Consider the following 20,854-nt stretch of genomic DNA (forward strand, 5'->3'; position numbering starts at 1 on the left):
GCCGGATTCGAACTCACGACCCCCATTAAAACAGGGCTACCAGTTGCTCCAGTAAATATAACTATTTACTACAAAGCGGCTCAATTTTCAGAAGAAACGACCGTTTTTTTATGTTATTTCATATATTTCTTCTTTTCTTTTCTTCGTTGACCAAAAAAGGGGCAAATTAAAATAAAAAAATAAAAAATGGGGAAGATTAAAATAAAAAAATAAAAAAAAGGAGGAAGAGTAACAGCCAGAAACAGACGGAAGGCTCGCGAGTCGCGCGCCTTTATTGTGAAATCCATCCTCACCGGAAGTTGACGGTTAGCATCTCTGTCAGTTTACCTTCCCGGTGAGAGTGCGCGTGTCCAGGTGTAAAAATGTTACCTTTATCTATAAAGGACGATGAGTACAAACCGGCCAAGTTCAACCTGCTGCTCAAACTGTCCGGATGGTTCAGGTAAGGAGATGCTAGCAGCTAGCGGCGGCTGTTAGCCGCATGCTAACCGGCTAGCCCGGACAGATGTGCTCCTCTTCGGAGCTCAAACGGCTCCAAACTCGGCTTCACTCAGCTGTCAGGCTCCGGGAAGCTGTTTCTAAGCTCGGTGTGTGTGTTTGGGTCTGACTGTCTGGAGGGATTTTCAGTCTGAAACCTTTGTTTGTTTTATTTTGCTGTGACTGTATTCTCGTTTCTTTTTTTGTTTTTCAGGTCGATTTTAGCAGACAAAACCTCCAGGAATCTGTTCTTCTTCCTCTGCCTGAACCTGTCGTTCGCCTTCGTGGAGCTGACATACGGCATCTGGAGTAACAGGTAGGCTACGAGGCTCGGCAGCATCTCTCTCCCCGGGTTTCTGCTCCCTGGATGTGCCACGTAAGTGTTAGCGTTAGCTGCGCGTCCGTCATCTTTAATCCGAGACGCTGCAGCTTCCCGGCTGCCTCACACTGCGCATGACCGCACACAGCGTCACATCTCAAAGCTCTTCACACTTTGAAAGTTTAAAAAAACGTTGATCAGCAAGTTTTAGCCCTTAAGCGGGTCTGTGTCTTGCTTTATATTGTTGTAGAAGACAAAAATAATTAAATTTTACAGGTAAAAGTGAATATTTAAGCTCTTTCAGGGTTGTTTTTGTTGCCTTCCTCACTGTGCTGTTCACCTTCTGCCAGCACTGAGCAAGCTCTGCACTGGTGGCACCTTTATTCTGGAGAGGGGTGGGGAACAAATGCATCAAATAAAATACCTTTTATACCTTTTAATAATTTCACATGCATGCATTTGTTTCAAACTCCTCTCTGTTAAAGCTAGCGCTGCTTATCGATTCTGATAATCATGATTTAAAAGCGATTCTTTTCAATTCGATCTGAGATTGAATCGCTGGTATTAAAAAAAACATTTTCTAGCTGTTACCTGAATTTCATCTAGTTATGCAAACATATTGATCATATTAACATTCGACAGCGAATTAATAAAGTAATGGTAGCCGATGGCGGCTGTAAGGACCAAAGTCTCTCCCTGAATATTGAGACGATCGCGTCACAAACATGCTGAGGGGCAGAAAACCCAAACAGATCCAGGGTAGAAGACAGAGACACCAGAGAATATCTACAGCTGCTATTTATGTTCAATACAGTTCAAAGATACTTTGGGACAATAAATCTGGACACTAACCTGGTGCATTATTAAAAATGGGACATTAAAATTCCAAAATAGTTAAAAAAACAAAACCAACTGGACTTTTTTCTGAAGTTTGAAGACGTTTCTCTTCCCGTCCGGAAAGCTTTCTCAATTCAAAATGTATGGAGTAGTGTGGAGTTCCAAGCTTTATAGTGCTGCCCAACAAAGGCCTTGTTGTGGCTTAGATAATATGCAAATTAACCCGAATCTGGTCCACGCCTTTGTAACGGGGAGTCGTTAGGGTCGTTATTACCCTGGTTTACAGGAGAGCAATGTTTTGATCACCTGTATGGAGGTGAGGTTTGAGGTGATAATTGAAAGGAATCAAACCTGTTGCTTAGTTGTAAGTCTTCAAACTTCGGAAAAAAGTCCAGTTTTGTTTTTTAACTTTTTTGGAATGACCATGACCTGAATTACTGAGAATCTTCACATTAAAATTCACCTTCACTCTCGGCGAACCTTTTACCTTCATAGTTGGGCGTACCTGTGGTCTACATTTCATGTGACAGATACTTTGTCCCACCGGGCTGAAGCAGAGTTAAATTTTTAATTAGCTTAGCTAATTGAGCTAATTGAGCACGTAGAGCCGTTTCTTTTCCAGCTGGCATTATTATCGTCTATTATTCATTTTGTCTAAAGGACTCAATATAAACAGATCAAAATGCCACATGTGGTAAAAGTCCTGCTTCAAATCACATCGTTAAATTTGTGGCTAAATAATTAAATGTGTTAATTACACAAATTACATGAATTAACCTTGTTTTAAATTAGAGATCTGTTCTTTTTAAAACTATACAGTCTGTGCAGCATCATGCGGCCATCCTAACGTTTCACTCCTTTATTAATGAAAAGCTGAAGAGCCGCGGTCTCGTCTGCTTTGCAGTTTGAACCTTTTTTAAATTAAAGAATTTTTTCCTGTAACGAGGCTGTCTGGAAAATGTCAGTAAAACGGTGCAAACACATCAAGTTCTGGGTTTCTACACCAAACCATCTTTATTTATAAAGCGATTTAAAAACAGCCAACAGCTGAAACAAAGTGCTGGACATTAGCACAAGCTAAAACACATCATTAAAAAGATAATTCATGAAAACGCTCAAAAGAAACAATAAAACCAATTAAAAATGAAGGCTAAGTCTCACTAGTGGTAAAAGCCAAAGAATAATAGTTTGTTTAAGGCGAGTTTTAAAGGTGGGCAGTGAAGGAGTCTCTCTCATGGGCAGGGGCGGTTATTCCACATATTTCTATTATTATATATTTATTTAAGGAATTTTTTGCATTCCTCTTTATTTTTAATCGAGTATTTCTGTTTGACTGGAAAAAGCTGGAGTACCCAGAGAGAGCTCACACGTTGACATAGAGAACACACAGCAGGGATTCAAACCCTTGTTGCTGCACGGCATCAGCATTAAACCGCTGCTCCACCATGCTGCTACTGTTAATCAGACTAAAGTCAGCTAATAATTTAGTGCAAAGATGGAGTTCTTGGTCTTTTTAACTTAATTAAAGTTTTAGCAGTGAATTAATCTGGATCCGATCTCTCTGCACAATCTCTGAAAATTATTTTTAACTGTCTGCAAAAACACTTTACGCCACAAAATGGATCAAATGGAACAATGAAATTTAAGCTGCAGCCAGAAACCTTCTGTTGGACAAATCAGACAAAACTCTGGGAAGTTAAAGGAGAAAAACCCGTTTTAATGTTTGCTTTTACAAGCTAGTGATGGCGTCTGCTGGCAGTTCCTGAATGACGCAGAAAGCGCGTCTTCATCAGACCTGAGAATAATTTAGTGTCATTGTTGCTGATAAAACCGTCTGCAAGCGTTTCATCCGCTGGAATATAAACTAAGATTCACATTAGGCTGGACGATATAGAAAAAAAAATATAGATAAAATAGAAATCATATTAGATCGATACTGATAATTATCAACAAATTCAAAACATATATTTTCAATGCAGCCCTGGTCATTTTATGCTGCTGTTTAACAATTTATGTTTAGATACAGACACAAACACTGAATTCAAACTCAACCCTTTATTCAACCAACTTTTTACCAAAACTACCAGTTTTAAAAAAAAATAAAAATAACATCTGCTCTCTGAACTCTTTGAAAGGGGCGGAGCTTAGTTCCTGGGTCTGCGTTGTGATTGGTTGGGAGGATGTAACGACTGTAATACTGTATTAACCTACATGGCTAGAATGCAAAAGCAAGGAGAACTGTTATTCTGTTGAACTTTTTATTGACCCTTTTTTCTATAATCGATATACGTCTATTGGTCGATTATTTATTGTTATTGAATTATCGTGCAGCCGTAGATTCAGACGTGATGTTGGAGAGGAAAAAATCTTCCATAAATCTGAATATTGAGCTGACAGACTTTAACTCCATTGATCAATAAGTAAGTTTCCTCCTGCTCTGCCGTCTCTGTGTCCAGTTTAGGTCTCATCTCAGACTCCTTCCACATGTTCTTTGACTGCACCGCGCTGCTGGCCGGCCTCGCAGCCTCCGTCATCTCCAGGTGGAGGTCCAACGACAGCTTCTCCTACGGGTGAGTCTCCTCCGCCGTCGCTCTGAGCTCGCTTACTCTGGTCTGACCGCTGAGTCGTCGTCGTTGATCCGTCTGTGTTTGTCTCCCAGGTACGTCAGAGCAGAGGTTCTGGCGGGCTTCGTCAACGGACTCTTCCTCATCTTCACCGCCTTCTTCATCTTCTCAGAGGGAGTGGAGGTAACATTTAAACGGCCACCAGGGGGCGTCGGTGATGGCTGTGTGTGTGTGGCGTCATGGTGTTATCAGGCAGTGACCAGAGCGTCCGAAGGTCAGCAGGAGGCGATGGTGATTAGGGAGGTTAGATGGGGTCCTGTGGTGGGCTTCATGTAACAAAGGACGGTTTATGGGGCGATAAATGTTTGTTAATACATTCTAAACTAAACCGTGTCCAAAGCACTGGACTGATTTGGTGCAGTTCAAACCTGATTTTGCTCATAAGCAGCAGTAGTTGGTGCAGATGGATCATTTTTACCGTATTTTTCGGGCTGTAAGTTGCACTTTTTTTTCATAGTTTGGCCGATCCTGCGACTTATATTCAGGTGGGACTTATTTATCAATTTTAAATGATAATTCATATTAACCAATGTGAAACAAATAGTAAACATTACCGTCTGTAGCCACCAGAGGGCGCTCTAGGCCTATGAAAACTATCCTGCTCCTGTACCACTTAAAAATTACTAGAAATATGAACTTACAGACAACGAAGACTGTCGATTATTAATCATTAGAGCCTCAGAGAACCTTGGTCTGCTTAGATTAGTTGAAATAATTCGCAGGTTGGTTCTGTATGAGCGCCGTTTACACATTAAATGGTCCCACAGCGTCAGACGCCACCAGTTCCTCTGCTGTCTCGGTGCGTTCCTCCTAACTGGGTCATCTCTAGTTTCCTGCCTGCGGTCTTTGAGCTGTTTCACATGTTAAGCTTCCACAGTGGAGATCTGACCTCCGCCTGTTTCTGTCTGCCCGTCAGAGAGCGCTGGAGCCGCCCGACGTTCACCACGAGCGGCTGCTTCCTGTCTCTGTGGCCGGGCTGCTGGTCAACCTGGTGGGGATCTTCGTGTTTCAGCACGGAGGACACGGACACTCGCACGGAGACGGAGGTAATCCCACCTGGAGCGGTCACGCAAACGGCTTGTTTTTGATTGTTACACTTAAAAATAGGGCTGAACAATTAATCGCATTTTCAATATAATTGCAATTAAAAAAAAACGCAATTTCCAAATCGCAGAGTCTGCAATTTTTGGCTATGTCACAATCAGGGAATCAGACGCGTCCTTTAGGTGTTGGTAAAATGTTTAAAGTGGGTTTGCCTCCACATGGAAGGGAAGACAGTTGCAGCAGTGAGATAATCTTATTTTATTACTTGTTTTAGAGTTTATATAATCATACATAGCATTAAGTACAGGTCAATCAGTTTAATACATAGACTTGCTTGTTGGTTGCACTTTATGTTCAACAAGGATTGATGTCCAAATCAACTAAAAGCTGTTCTCTTGAATAATATTCTGATCAATAGAAACATTAAAAGTTCTTGTTTTAAATAGTCCTTGTTTATAAACATCTTTATTTAGAGGCCATTTTTGTTGCTTGTGGTTAACGCAGAGAAAAGTCAAAATTTCAATTTTGGTTGAAATATATTGTAGGCAGAACGCGGTAATTTCTGCTCTGAGTTTAGATGCTGCGGGTCTTTAAGCAACTAATCTGCACAGTGAGGAAATAAATTGATTTGTTGATTGTATATGTTTAAAAAGACATGATAAATTAAACTGGGGGGAGAAAAAATCGCATTAAATCGCAATATTAAGATAAAAAAAAATCCCAATTAGATTATTTTCCAAAATCGTTCAGCCCTACTTAAAAACGTACCTTCTGTGGTTGGTCCTCAGGTCACGGTCACAGCCACTCTCTGTTCAACGGCAGCCTGAGTCACGAACACAGCCACGGCGGACACGGACACAGCCATGAGAAACATGGAGGACACGGACACGGACACGGACACGGAGGACATGAACACGGACATGAACACGGAGGACATGGACACAGCCACGCAGGACACCAGGACTCACATTGTCACAGTGAGACAGACCTCCTTATGGAAAGTTTAGCCGTTTTCAGGGAGGCTGAAGTTTAACCCGCCGTGTTGCTTTTTATTCCTCAGACGAGCTGCAGCGCCCAGGAGGAGGCTCCAGTAAACAGATCCTGCAGGGTGAGACGCACTTCCTGTTTCTACCCACATTAGGACTTTTTATTGACCTCCGGTCATTTTAGTAACGGCACCAGGAGACTCCTAACCAGAACCAGAACCAGAACCTTATTCACACCATCTACCCTGACCCTGAAACGGGGGCCGTCACATGAGGGGCTGGCTTTGCTTCCCTTAAGGCAAATTTATTTCCCAGGAGTGAATGCTGCTTGTCGGGACTTTGATGCAATCAACTGGTTTCCTTATATAGGAAAGTTTTGACCAATCTGTATAATATGATTGAACTTGACTTTGTAAAGTGCCTCGAGATGACATGTTTCATGATTTGGCGCTATATAAATAAAATTGAATTGAATTGAATTTCTATAGCACAATTCAGTACAGAGACAATGCAAAGTGCTTTACATGATTAAAATATAGGAAAATAAAACAGAATATAAGCAAGTAGGAATAAAATGCAGAAACAAAGATAGAACATTAAAAACAGTTGGACTAAAAAAGTTGAACTAGTGATGTTTCAGTAAAACAGTTTAACTAGAACAGTCAAAGGCAATCCTAAACAAATGTGTTTTTAATCTTGATTTAAAGGCTTTCAGCACTTTTACAGTTTTCTGGGAGTTTGTTCCAGATAAGTGGAGCATAGGAACTAAATGCTGCTTCTCCATGTCTGGTTCTGGTTCTGGTTTTAGGTATGTAAAGGTGCATAGACACGTTTATAAGCCTAAACAAAAAGACAAAAACCAGTTGATGGTGATAAAATAAGGCTCCATAATCCAACCTTCATGATGCCGTACATTACGAGCTGAAATGTTTTTTAAACACAGATGTGACTAAGATTGAGCTTTTCGGTACCAAACACTCCAGACGGGTTTGGGAACATCGACCCCAGAGCAAGGCATCGTGAACTCATAAAAAAAAAAAAAAAAAAAAAAGCTGGACATTTGAGCTAAAAGTCTATTACCTAAAAAAAAAAAACGGCCAGATAAAAGCAGAAACATGTTGCCAGACACAGAATCAGCCTTCCTCCGCGATCCTCTCAGTCCCCAGACCTAAATCCTGGAGGAGACCTGCAGGATGAGCTGAAGATGAGAGAATCAGGGAGCATTCTGGTGGCGGGTTACGTCACAGCTAAACCCGGCGTGAGGTGATGCTGCTGCAACAAAAGATTAATTTGTCTGCCTGGAGAGGTCGCTGGATGAGCACCGTCTAAATGACGTCATTACGCACCGCTTTCAGCAGAAACCGTCTCCTAAGTCTCTCTGTAGAACAGAACGGCTCTAAAACTTGTTTCTTCCTCTGAGCTCCTGAATAAAGTCAGCAGCTTCCTCCCAGGACCTGAATCCCCACCAGCAGGGGGCGCTTTCCCACCGCGGCTGATTGAAACAGGCCGTGCAGCATCTAGAGGGATCACATGCGTTTATTTTGTTCCATTTTAAAAGAAATCACCTTTACAAACAAAGCAGAGGCGTGTCCTAATAAGATATTTGAAAGATTTGTTTGTTTTAACTGGGAAGCTGCAAAGATTTCCTGTTTTTGCAAATGAATAGAGTGGAAATAACTTTTTATTGTCCCTCAGAGGGGAAATTCAGGTGTAGCAGCAGCAAAGCGATGTGCAGGAGATAAAATATGGACACAAAAATAATAATAATAGACTGAAAAGTAAGGGCACATTTACAATACAAGAATAAAAAAACTTAGTTTCAAAGTGACGTGCAACTTAGAGGATTTAAAAATGTAATAAACTGCATGTGTAGTTATGCATTTAGAAAGCAGATGACAAAAAAGTGAGCACAGCAGCTTCATGCATGGGCGGGGGGGGGGCAGGAGGCCTTCCTAACCTATGTGCATCCATCCTGCAAGAACTTCAGTCAATCTTCTCCTGTGGGACGTCCGTACTGTCGCTTTAAATCTGTGAAAGTGTGACGCTGCAGATAAACGGCCTTTAGCGCTCGCTATGATGTAAAACGTTGCATCTGCGGCGTTACGAACACGATTAGAGAAGGTTTGGACCCGGTCCAGGTTGATTTCTGTCAGCTGGGGCCGTTAATTGATTCAGGTTTGCGTTAACTGGACGTTTCAGATTGTTGTTTGAGTCTCCAGCTGACGGAGGTGTGTGTGGCGTCTGGTTCCTCAGGAGTCCTGCTGCACATCATCGCCGACACCCTGGGCAGCGTGGGAGTGATCATCTCTGCCCTCCTGATGCAGAAGTACGAGCTGATGATCGCCGACCCCATCTGCTCCATGCTGATCTCCATCCTCATCGGAGTCAGGTGAGATCGTCTCCCTCTGAAGAGGCGGTTCATGTCTGGACCGCGCTGACTGGCAGCTGCTAGCAGAGCTAACGGGGAGTCCGGCGCCTCGGCAGGCAACCGACCGCGACAGGAAGAAATCAGTTAATCTGTTTCTCCTGTTCGCCTGAGATTCCTCGACGACTCAGAGACGTTCTGAGCAGAGCTGTGCTTAAAAATCAGTACAGAGATTAATATTAAGGTTTTTAAAAACGATTTAATATCGATATTTTGGCTTTCAATATCGATATACCTCCCAACCCCTAGGGGGCGTTATTACAGCGCACCATTAATCAGGGTTCCCACGGGTCCTTGAAATCCTTGAAAGTTGGTGAATCTGAAAAAATAAATTCAAGGTCCTTGAAAGTCCTTGAATTTTTTTGTGGGGTTGAAAGTTCACACGGATGACGACTCGTGTCATTATTTTACTACCACACTATCTTTTAAAATTATGTTTATTCCGCAGACTTTTAATTTGCAAAAGTACGTTTGCTCTTCTTCGTTAGTTGCTAGGCTACGGTTTAGGCCTACATGCGTCCAATAGGTTACATTCACGCAGTGTTTCCAACTCAGCGACTTTGTCTATATATTTAGCGACTTTTCAGGGTCAAAGTCAAAAACTAGCTTAATCAAAGATGAAAGTAAGTGAAACAAATTTATATAATTCTGAACATCTCAATGCTGCACTTTTTTCCATAAAATTCCATGAAGCGGTAGGCTAATGTACATCTTATATGTAGTATGGCATAGCCACACTGCAAAAACGGAACTAAAAATAAGTAATATTGTCTTGAAATAAGTGTATCTGTCCTTGATTTGAGCAGGTAAATAAGATGATCTGCCAATGGAATAAGATTTTTACACTTGAAATAAGAACAATTCATCTCCATCATCTTATTTCAAGTGCAGTATATATAAATATCTTATTTTAGGGGTGAAAATACTCATTCCATTGGCAGATAATCTTATTTACCTGCTCAAATCTAGGACAAAAACACAAATTTTAAGAAAGTTTTTCTTATTTTTAGATCCGTTTTTGCAGTGCATGTACTGTGGATATCAATGTAGGCTATGAATATGATCAATATCAATGTAGGCTATGAATATGATCAATATCAATGTAGGCTATAAATTAAGTCCACTTTCTTGCATTGCTTCTGACCCAACAACTTCTATGCCGTTTAGTCTTTTATTGAATTTGCATTGTATTAAACTATGATAACCTATTCAGCGGTCACAGTAGGTAAATGCCGCCACGTGTGGTCCTTGAATTTGAGGAAATTGGTCCTTGGATTTGATGTTCACCAAGGTGTGGGAACCCTGATTAATGTTCACAGTGAGGAAGAGGAAGTGAGACGAATTTGCGGAACGACTAACAGGATTTTAGAAGCTCCTTCGTCCCTAGAATCAAATGTTTGGGACATTTTTGGTTTCTGTGATACGTTAAATCACAGGTGTCAAACTCAAGGCCCGCGGGCCGAATCCGGCCCGTCAAGGTAAATTATACGGCCCTCAAGAGCCAAAAAAAAAAAGGCATATCATGTCATAAAGCAGAGGCATATATCCTTTTAAAGTGTATAAAGTGGCTAAAACTGTGCCTCCTATAAGTGTAACTCACCCCAAAATCAACTTTTTTTGCAGATAAACTGTATAAACTGGGCCTAGGGTTGCTACTTTTATGTTACTGCGCATTTTTTATACTTCTGTGTGAACTGTAATGAAATTATGTAATGAAAAGTATCATCTATACACGTGCAACTGGCCCTTTTAATGACTTCATGACGTGAAAGTGGCCCCATATAGAAATGAGTTTTACACCCCTGCGTTAAATGCTTTGAACCAAATGCACTTTATTTTCCTGTTAATATCTCAATGTTCAATAAATTAAACATAAATATATTTGCCTGGTTTTGTTGATTGAATTACTTTGAGCATTAATTTGAAAGTAATAAATATCGATATTGGAGTCAAATCAAACCAAGCTGAGCTTTATGGAGAATCATATCGGCTCATTCTAGATGATACTAACCCTAGTCCTGAGGAAGTTTCCAGGTCTTGATAAGATAAGATAAGATAGGCTTTATTAATCTCACAGTGGAGAAATTCACTTGTCACATCGGCTCAATAATCAAAAGAAGGAGCCAAAAGGAGGAAAAGGTGCATAAGGTATATACAGTGGATAAAAAAAGATAAAAAAAATTAAAATAAAAAATACAAAAAGGAAATAAAGCAGAGATTTAGGATGACTTATGTACATTCACGGTGACTATACATATGTACTGACGTTGTACATTAAAATGGTAACAGGTAAAGAACAACAGTGAGGTAGTGAGATAAATAACAGCAGCAGTCACTTATTAACAGGATTATTGCACATTAGTTATTACAGTTACAGTGCAGCATTGTATAATCTGGTAGCAGCAGGGATGAATGACCTGCGGTAGCGCTCCTTTTTACAGACAGGATGTCTAAGTCTGTCATTGTAGAGCAGCTGCTCAGCTCCTCTACAGTCTGGTGGGGGGGGGGGGGGTGGAAGGTGTAGTCCATGATGGATGTGAACTTGGACAACACCTTCCTCTCATGAGATAAGACGGACTTTATTGGTCTCACAGTGGAGAAATTCACGTGTCACATCGGCTCAATAATCAAAGAATGAGAAGCTGGAGCTTAAAACATGTTAGCAGATATTTTCTGAAGTTCAGTAAACATCTCGTGTCGCCGCGAGGAAACTCGTTTGAAGCAGGTGATGCTAGAGCTGGACGACATAGATAAAAAGCTTATCGATAAAATAGAAATATTCATCGATGGCAGTAATTATCAACAAATTCAAAACATTTATTTCAAGTGCAGCCCTGGCCATTTTATGCTGTTGCTCAGTTAACTATTTTTAGATATAGACATTAATACTGAATTCAAACTCAACCCTTTATTCAACTTTTTACCAAATCTACTAGTTTTAAAAAAGAAAAAAAAGAACGCGTGCTCTCTGAACTCTTTGAAGGGGCGGAGCTTGGGTCCTGGGTCTGCGTTGTGATTGGTTGGGAGGATGTAATGATGTAATATTAACCTACATGATAGAATAAAAAAGGAAGGATAACTGTTTTTCTATAGAACTTTTTATTGACCCTTTTATCTATCATGGATATACGTCTATCGATTCGCTCAGCTTGGTCTGTTTTAGTCGGTTGCTGAGGAGTTTCTTCTCCTTCCTGTTAACATTTAAACACTTAAAATCGTATTCACCAGACGCCGATATAACGGTAAGCGCCCCCATGAACCAGTTTATCTGCTACCAGAACCTTAGAGGATCACCTGGCGCTGTCAGATTGATCTAAAAGAGGACGCTGGCCCTTTAAATGCCATTCTGGGTCGACTGCTTGATTGGAACCAGCAGCGAGTGTTAATCTAATCTAGTCCTTATTGTTTCCTTTTGGAAACATGTTAATTCAGGTGATAATTTTGCCAAAAGCTGTTGGTGCTTCTGGTAAACGGCTTCTGGAGCTTTTAGAGTGTTTGGCGGCATTTAAAAACTTCCTTTATGACTTATTGATGCCTCTCAGTGCAACACATCCCGTTTACAGCAGGAATTATACACGGCAACGAGCATTCACAAACTCTTTATCCCCTAACAGCTTCTACAGAGACTATCATGTCTGGTGGCATTTATTTCCAACAAACAGAATATTACTGGTTTCAAAGTTTAGATATTAAAATGTTATTATTTGAACATTTGACCAGAACAGCCAAACCTTTGATTGCTGTAATTATTTTCAAGTCAGATTACACTGAAATATCACTTTTATGTACATGTTTTAGATTGTTTTTTTTGTTAGTTTTTTTTTTTTTTTATGAAACTTTTCATTTAGCGCTAAAGACACGGACTCAGAAATAAAATGAACAATTTCTACCTCCTCAGAGTTAAAATCTAATAACAATAGCACCAGAAGTGAGTATTTGGAGAGGTTTTTCTGCAGTTGTATCCGTTTTGTTGTATAAATATCTCAAAATCCTTTTACACCCCCACACAACATCAATACTCCTCCTAGCGGGAATCACTAATGGATCACAGAAACCACCCCAAACAGAAGCATAAACTCTTGACTGATAAATATGTGATTTATCGACCAGAGGAAGCTCTTAATTTCTCAATAAAACATCAGAAGGCCCGCCGAACAGTTTAGTCCAGTCCGGTGGCTAAATGCATTATCATTATTAAAAAAAATAATAATTATTATTATTTATTTTTTTCAGTGTCCTGTCTGGCAATGTGGCAATAAGAATTCTTGTCTTAATGCCAAAAAGAGCTCATCAGATTTGACTTTTACAAGTGGAGCAGTGATTTATGAATGTGAATAGTTTTATTATGATTCATGCGGGGAATATCTCAAATTATATGGACACTACAATGGGAAAGTAGGAGAGGAAAGGAAGAACAAGAAGAAAAAAAGAAAATGTGAAAGAGGAGATAAAAGGAAGAGAATGATAAAACAATTATTGAAAAAAACATGTACTTCGTTTAATTGAAAATATGCAGTTCCTATATTGTCCACGAGGGGCGCTGTGTTTTATTTAGCAGATTAAGCTTCAGGTGTGGAAAAATTTAAATCATTTCTTAATTTTTATCTGTTTGATGTATTTTGTCATGCAGGACAGTGTTTTTAAGTTCCAAAAAATTTGAATAAATGTTTTTCAACATTGTACAATCACTGTGATCAGTTCTTATGCATTATGCTCAAGTAAATGTTTAACTGAGTAAAAGTATTGTTGAAATTGCACATACTTTTCTTAAAAACGCTGAGGTTATTCATAATATGCGTGTTATTTCTTACAATTGCCGGGGACTGCGTGTTGGTAAAACAACTGGAGATAAAGCAAGACGTCTGGTTGTGGATAGATTGTTGCAAAAATGTGATATTCTCTGTCTGCAAGAAACTTTTCTGTCGAAACAGGATCTGGCAAGTTTGAACTATATTAATGACAGTTTCTGTGGAGCTGGTGAATCCACTGTTGATCTTTCTATGGGTATAGTGAGGGGTCGAATCGCAGGAGGAGTAGCCATTTTATGGCACAAAAAGCTGGATCCAGTTTTAAATGTCATCAGAACTGGTGTTGACTGGTGTATTGCTGTACATTTAAAAGTTGAAAACAAAGAATTTGTCATTATTAATGTCTACACACCATATGATTGTCCTCAGAATGAAGACATTTATTTGAATAGACTTGCTTTTTTGAACTCTTTTATTGATGACCATTATTTTACCTCTGTGTATGTAGTAGGTGATATGAATGCAGATATATCTGATGAATATTCTTCATTTGCCAAACATATGCATCAGTTTTGTGATGATAACAGTTTTATATTGTCCAGTCAGCTGCTGCTACCTGCAGATAGCTATACCTATATAAGTGAAGCTTGGCATACAACGTCATGGCTTGACCATTGCATTAGCTCTGCTGATGCCCATGCTGTTGTAAAATCAGTAGAAATCTTATGAGAGTATTCTTTGTCAGATCATATTCCATTTTTAATGATGCTGGATATTAAAAGTCTTCCAGAGTTTGTACAGGGGGCAAATAGTGCACCTTCAGTTAAACTTAAATGGCCCAGACTCTCTAAAGAAGACTTATTAGCATATCATATGAAAACTGATCTTCTTTTGAGTAAAATAAGTCTTCCTCTTCAATCTCTTATGTGCTCAGATGTTAATTGCAGTGATATTTCTCACTGTAGAGACCTTCATACTCTGTACGATGGCATTGTAGATGCTTTGTATGAAAGTACAAGACCATACCTTGCATGCAGAAAGGCAAATAACATCAGGCCAGGGTGGAATAAACATGTCAGGTTACCATGCAGAAGCTAAACAAGCACATAAGATGTGGGTACAAGCAGGTAGACCAAGAGATGGAACTCTTCTAGAATATAAAAAATTTACTAGTGCAAAGTTTAAATATTCCATTCGATACATTTCCAAGTGTGAGCAGAACATGAGAGCAGACTCCATGGCTGAAAACTTGCTTAATAATAATGTTATTGGCTTTTGGAATGATGTTAGAGCCTTAAACAGGTCTGCTGCACTACTCCCCAGTACCATAGAGGGCATTTCTGGGGCTCATAATATAGCAGATTTATGGACACAGCACTATTCTGCCGTATTTAATTGTGTAAAAAGTGAACCTTATGGCTTGGGAAACATTCCTAAGAGTGATGCGGTTATAATAACCGCTAGTGAAGTTCAACAGGCTATAGCACACCTGTGTGAGAATAAGGCGACGGGTTCTGATAGCATTACAGCAGAACATCTGAAATATGCTAGCCAAAAAGTGGCTGTGCTGCTTGCAATGTGTTTCACTGGGTTTATGACCCATGGGCAGTTGCCTGATTCCTTATTATCTGTTACCCTTGTGCCAATAATTAAGGACAAAACTAGTAAGGTTGGTAGCCTTAATAACTACAGACCAATAGCTTTAGCTAGTATGATATCTAAAGTATTAGAAAAAATCTTGCTTGGTCGCCTCAATCAGTTTATTAGTACAACTGATAACCAATTTGGTTTCAAAGCCAAGTTGGGTACTGACTTCTGTATTTATGGCCTGAAAGAGGCAGCAAGAGCATATTTAAGTAAAAATTCATCTGTACTAATTGGGTTCATTGATGCCTCTAAGGCCTTTGATCGTGTCAATCACTACAAGTTATTTGAGAAATTAAAACGGCGAGGGGTTCCGGATATACTCATACGAATATTAGTTTACTGGTATTCTAAGCAGAAAATGCATGTAAAATGGGGCAATGACATCTCTGCTTCCTTTGGAGTGAGTAATGGTGTGCGTCAGGGTGGGCTTTTTTCACCTGCCTTGTTTAACTTGTACATGGATGACCTGTCAAAAGAAATGAACCTCTGTAAAACTGGATGTATGATTGGCGATACCTTGGTCAATCACTTGATGTATGCTGATGACCTGGCTGTCCTCTCACCCAGCAGTGCTGGTTTTCAGCAGCTACTGAATATCTGCTCTGATTATGGGTTGAGATTTGATGTGCAGTATAATGCTAAGAAAACTGTTGTACTAGTTTGTAGAACTAAAGAAGACAAAAACCTTTGTTTCCCAGATTTTTTTTTGTCAGGGCAAAAGTTAAATGTTTGTTCTAAAACTAAATATCTGGGTCACTACATCACAGACCAGCTCTGTGATGATGATGACATTTATCGACAGTGTCGTGTGTTGTACGCCCAGGCAAACATTCTGGGAAGGAAATTTTATATGTGCACTGCTGAGGTAAAAATAAGCCTGTTTAAAGCCTACTGTACATCCTTGTATACAGCTCCTTTGTGGTGTAATTTTAAAAAAAGCTAGTATGCAGAAGCTTAAGGTTGCTTATAATGATTCTTTGAGAATTCTGCTTAAGAAACCCAGGTTCAGCAGTGCAAGTGAGATGTTTTGTAATGCACATGTCAGAACATTCCAGGCACTTGTGAGACATCTGATATACAGGTTTATGTGTCGTTTGGGCAGCTCATTGAATAGTCTTATTGTAATGTTTTCACATCCCTCTCTCAGTGCGCTAAGATTCCAGTCGGCTCTGTGGAAACATTGGTATGCAAGTGTTTTATAAGATTTATTTATGTATTTATTCTACTTATTTTTCTTTTATTCTATTAGTTTTTTTTATTTTTTGTTTTTTATCTCTTTGTGGACCACGAGTCTGTTGAATAAAGCAATCAATCAATCAATCAATCAATATATTGTGTAAAAGTGAAATTCATTTGATATAAAAATCAACAAAAAGTCCACATTTATTAGTTCTATTTAATCTTGCAATGAGTTTACTCGTGTGGCCCTCTTGAGATCAGATTAAGCTGAATGCGGCCCCTCAACCAAAATGAGTTTGGACCGGACGCTTTAGGTCAGGTGTGTCAAACAACCAGAGCGGCTGTGAGGAGATGCAGCCAATCAGCTTCCTCGTTATTTAAACATGCAAACTTTCCTAAACATCCCTAAAACATTTTCCCCGACGACCGAAGCGTCTCTAAAAGCGACGAATGGAGCTTCTGGAAGAAGCCGAAACATGTTTGCAGGAAAACATATGAGCTGAACGGATCGTTTTAGTTTCTAGAAAACAAAGATGGAAACTTCAGCGAAAGCCTTAGTTGCTATTAAAACAAACTATAACAACGCACCACCAGCAGCCAAATAACAGTCTAAACTCTTTAGATGAATAAACTCAGAACGATGGATTTCCTCTCGGGTTTCAGCTCCGCCGGCTCATTCCACCGAGGGAACGACCTGAAAGGATGAAAATCAATCTCAGACCCTGATGGCCGCTCTGGAAACTGGTTTCCACTAATGTGAGGAATGTGCCGTCCGTAGTTAATGGGCTCCAAGCCTCCTGGAAAGCGTCCCGGATCCCGGCCTCGGCTCCTCTGTCTCCTGGATGAACACGCGGCGGTCGGCTTTCTCCGAAGCCATGACTCCGGCTGCTGCGCGCTGATGCAGTTTGATAGCTGGAAGCGAGCGTAGCTGCATATTTCAGGCCTCGGCAGGGCAGAGCTGTGGTCAGCTGAGAGGCCTTCACACGACCACACAGATTAGGTTTCTGCAGCTGGAAAGTCGGCGTCACCGCGCAGCTCGCATCCAGCTAAGCGCCTGCAGATGTGGGGAAACTCGGACCGAGCTCCGGACTCAGAGTAGTGTTCAAAGGTGCATAGCCACCTTATTTGACCTTATTTATTAAAACGTCAGTAGCTCACTCTGGTTGCATACAAAACGTTTATGAAAGATTATCACGTCTTGCTGGTGTATTAGTTGTTATTTTGGTGTTTTAAGCTTTGATTTTGTTCAGTTTGTTAGTAAATGAAGCCTTTTGTGTTTACTTATGACTTTAACTAAAGTACGTACTGAGCATGTGCAGCAGCGGTTAAAACAAGGAAGCGGCTAACAGCTATTAGCATCTCCAGGCAAAACAATGAAGAAAGGTCAAAGATCTAGTGAAAAAACACAATTAAATATCATACTAAGATGGAAAAGCCTGGAGTGTCTCTGGGAATACAGTCTGATCGTTGATGTTCACTGAAGCTAAACCTGCTGATTGTTCAGATGTGACCAGATTTGACTGACGTGAGTAAATCAGGGTTTCTGCGGATCCTTAAAAAGTCTTAAAAGGCATTGAATTCTGTAATATAAAAGTAAGGCCTTAATTGGCATTAAAATGTCTTAAATCAGTCTTTCTTAGGTCTTAAAATTGTTGCCAGGTCATAAATAGGATTTTATTTTTGTAATCCTTACCAAACAGTAAAATAATTGACACAATTATAATTTTTTTAATTTACCAAACGGCTCAATGTAACCATTGTTGGTTCCGTCCCGATAGCAGAACCAATAAAAACTGTTGCGGCCGGACCATAGCTGTGAAAAAGAGTTGGCACTGATTTATAGTTTATTTTAGTAGGGAACAAAACAAAGTTTGTGAATTCAGTTCAGTAGTTGTTAAAAAATATATCTGTAATTTGTGTGTTTTTTAGCTTTCTTCCTATATGGAATGTTTTTTAAAATCTTTAACATGTCTACTGAGCCAGAAAGTAATGGTTTATGTTAAAATAAACATTTGGGTAAAGTTGTCGCATCCAGGTTTATCTTGTTTATCGTGAAGTTGGTCTTAACTTTTTATTTCAAGTGGCATTAAAAAGTCTTAAAAAGTCTTCAATTTAACTTGCCTTGTGCTGTAGGAACCCTGGTAAATGTTCTGATATGAGGCTCTTAAAGTTGCTGTAGATCATTTTAATTGTAGAGCTGCTGCTTTACTGTGAGGTATTGCAGAGGGTCAGGCTCAGTGCGGCATTATTTAAAACTGTTTTATTAATTAAGCAAACCAGCATTATGGTAGTTCTGTGATACTGCCACTAGATGGCGCCACGTCTGTTGATATCTGCTAATCGCGCCTGGTGCTGAAGCTGTTTTTATCCACAAAAAGGACCATTAAAACACCATCAGGATGGAGGCTTGGTGCATATAACCTTATTTTATCTGTTTTAATGAACAGTTGGTTTGTTTCTGTGATGTGTTGACGCCTGCTGACCTCTGACCCTCAGTGTGGTGCCGCTGCTGAAGGAGTCCATCGGTATCCTGATGCAGAGAACGCCGCCGTCCCTGGACAACGCCCTGCCAGAGTGCTACCAGAGGGTCCGTACTGACCGCCACCCGTTCAGTTCAGCAGATATTCCCGTCACCACGGCTCTGTCTAATTGCTGGTTTTGACGCGTTGCGTTCAGGTGCAGCAGCTGCAGGGAGTCTACAACCTGCAGGAACCTCACTTCTGGACTCTGTGTACGGACGTTTACATCGGGACGTTAAAGCTGCTGGTGGCCCCGGACGCCGACACCCGCTGGATCCTCAGCCAGACGCACAACATCTTCACTCAGGTACCCGAGCGCCGGTTCACGCCGGCACCGACACCAGAACCAGAACCAGAACCAGCTGGAGTTCTGCTCCGGAGAAACCAACCAGGTTTCTACGGAGAGGACTCGGTTCAAAGAATCATTACAAGAACTGCTTCTTTGTTCAGTTCACCACTAAACGTGATTCATTTGATGCTTTTATTTCTTTTTCAGAATTTAGAAAATAATTTTACAGTTGTTTTTAAAATATATTAATGAAACTCACCCTAAATACTTAATGCCTTCACATTATGAGCCCAGTTAACAGCTCTGCTGCTCAGGCATTATGTGCATCCTCCTGGTCAGCCGGCTGCCCATACAGCTTCACTGAAAGGATAATTATAAAAAAAGGCCTCCATTGTTAATGGTCTGAAAAAGAAAATACTTTTCATGGAGTCTCTAAAACTAATTTTGTCTGTTGCAGTTAAGATATTTGCTGCTGTTAGCCTCTCAACAGAACCCCGCCTGTTCTTCGGTTATAAAGCGGCTCAAAGTTTCTTAATTTAAGAGGCTGGTCTGGTTTAAATATTTTCAGATTATCAGGTGTTCCACCTTTTAGTCCGTTTCACTGAGTATTTGCCAGAAAATCTCATCTTAAAGGGGACATAACATGTTTTTTAATGCCTTCCATTTCATATTTAAATCCTTCAGATGTGATTTATATAAAGTGGAACTGCGATGCTTTGGTCTCAGTTCCTTGTTATTGTTGTTCCACTGTCCCTCTTTTACCCTTAATCTGGTGTTAATCTGAGAACAACTCATTTTGGTGCCGTCTCTTTAAATCTAAATGAGGCTCTGGAACCCGTTCGGCCATTTTTGTAGTTTTCTGGGAGGTGGTGTAGTGAACTATGTGGGTTAATAAACCCAACAAACAAACATTTTCACTTATCCACTTGTAGCTTCAGCATCAAAATCTCTCTGAGAAGTAAAAATGATTAGCCAGAAGTCCATGACTTTGTTTAGCTGCTCAGGACCAAAATATTGTAAAGTTATTATAAAAAAAGGAACGTCTTGAAAAGAATGACCCAAACGACGTCTACGCAGTTCCTGGACAGAATAAATTCACCTTTTCTGCTTTCTTACAGACGCCAATTACACAACAAAACATATTTAAGGGCTAAAAAAGTGGATTTTGCCTGACATGTCCCCTTTTAGGAGGTTAAATGTGAACATGTTGTGATCTGTGTGAACTGAACCGGCTCCTGTGAAGGAAGAACTGTTCATTTCAGCCGCCGTCGTCTCTCTGCAGGTTGGAGTCCGACAGCTGTACGTTCAGGTGGACACGGCCGCCATGTAGAAGCTCCTCCTACGACCCCTGGGACCAATCACGTTCAGCCACCTGCCGCAGGTGTCCTTTAACCCCCCCCCCCCCCCCCCCCCCCCACAGAAGGGAGGGGCGTGGGGGACACAAAGAACTGATGAACTCAAGCCCGTGTTTTTTATAATATACCTGTGTGGGTTTGGTGGGCAACATGTCCTCCCTCGCTCCTCCCGCCCTTCGCTTTGTTTGTAGCAAAGTATTCTGGGTAAGTGCCTTGATCAGAGACAATCTGAGCCCCTCCCACTATTGGTGACATCACAGCTGGGATCTGCTGATTGGTTCAGTGTGATGTCTCTCTTTTTCTTTTTTTTTTTACTGTGCCAAACTTTGTGACCAAATCATGTGACCTGTTAGTGGGATTTTTTTTTAAAACTGTAATAAATCAATTTCTCTGCTCAGTAATTGA

General features: G+C 40.4%; 1 protein-coding gene across 3 annotated transcripts; it reads left to right on the plus strand.

The window, feature by feature from the left end:
* The first annotated feature begins 279 nt into the window (after positions 1-279).
* On the plus strand, positions 280-20,850 carry slc30a7 (solute carrier family 30 member 7). Of its 3 annotated transcripts, none has more exons than XM_012882674.3 (11): positions 280-442; positions 692-793; positions 4,090-4,203; positions 4,293-4,380; positions 5,174-5,303; positions 6,090-6,278; positions 6,362-6,409; positions 8,541-8,676; positions 18,783-18,873; positions 18,963-19,112; positions 20,377-20,850. In XM_012882674.3, exons 1-11 carry the CDS (start codon positions 363-365, stop codon positions 20,422-20,424), a joined length of 1,176 nt encoding a protein of 391 aa, XP_012738128.2. In that variant the 5' UTR covers positions 280-362; the 3' UTR covers positions 20,425-20,850. The 3 variants fall into 3 exon arrangements, with proteins under 3 accessions (XP_012738128.2, XP_021164357.2, XP_012738131.2); XM_021308682.2 differs by lacking the exon at positions 280-442 and adding an exon at positions 449-587; XM_012882677.3 differs by lacking the exon at positions 280-442 and adding an exon at positions 449-587 and having other exon boundaries at positions 4,095-4,203.
* The last annotated feature ends 4 nt before the right edge of the window (positions 20,851-20,854 follow it).

The sequence above is a fragment of the Fundulus heteroclitus genome, chromosome 9 (assembly GCF_011125445.2).
Source record: "Fundulus heteroclitus isolate FHET01 chromosome 9, MU-UCD_Fhet_4.1, whole genome shotgun sequence".
Lineage (NCBI taxonomy): Eukaryota > Metazoa > Chordata > Actinopteri > Cyprinodontiformes > Fundulidae > Fundulus > Fundulus heteroclitus.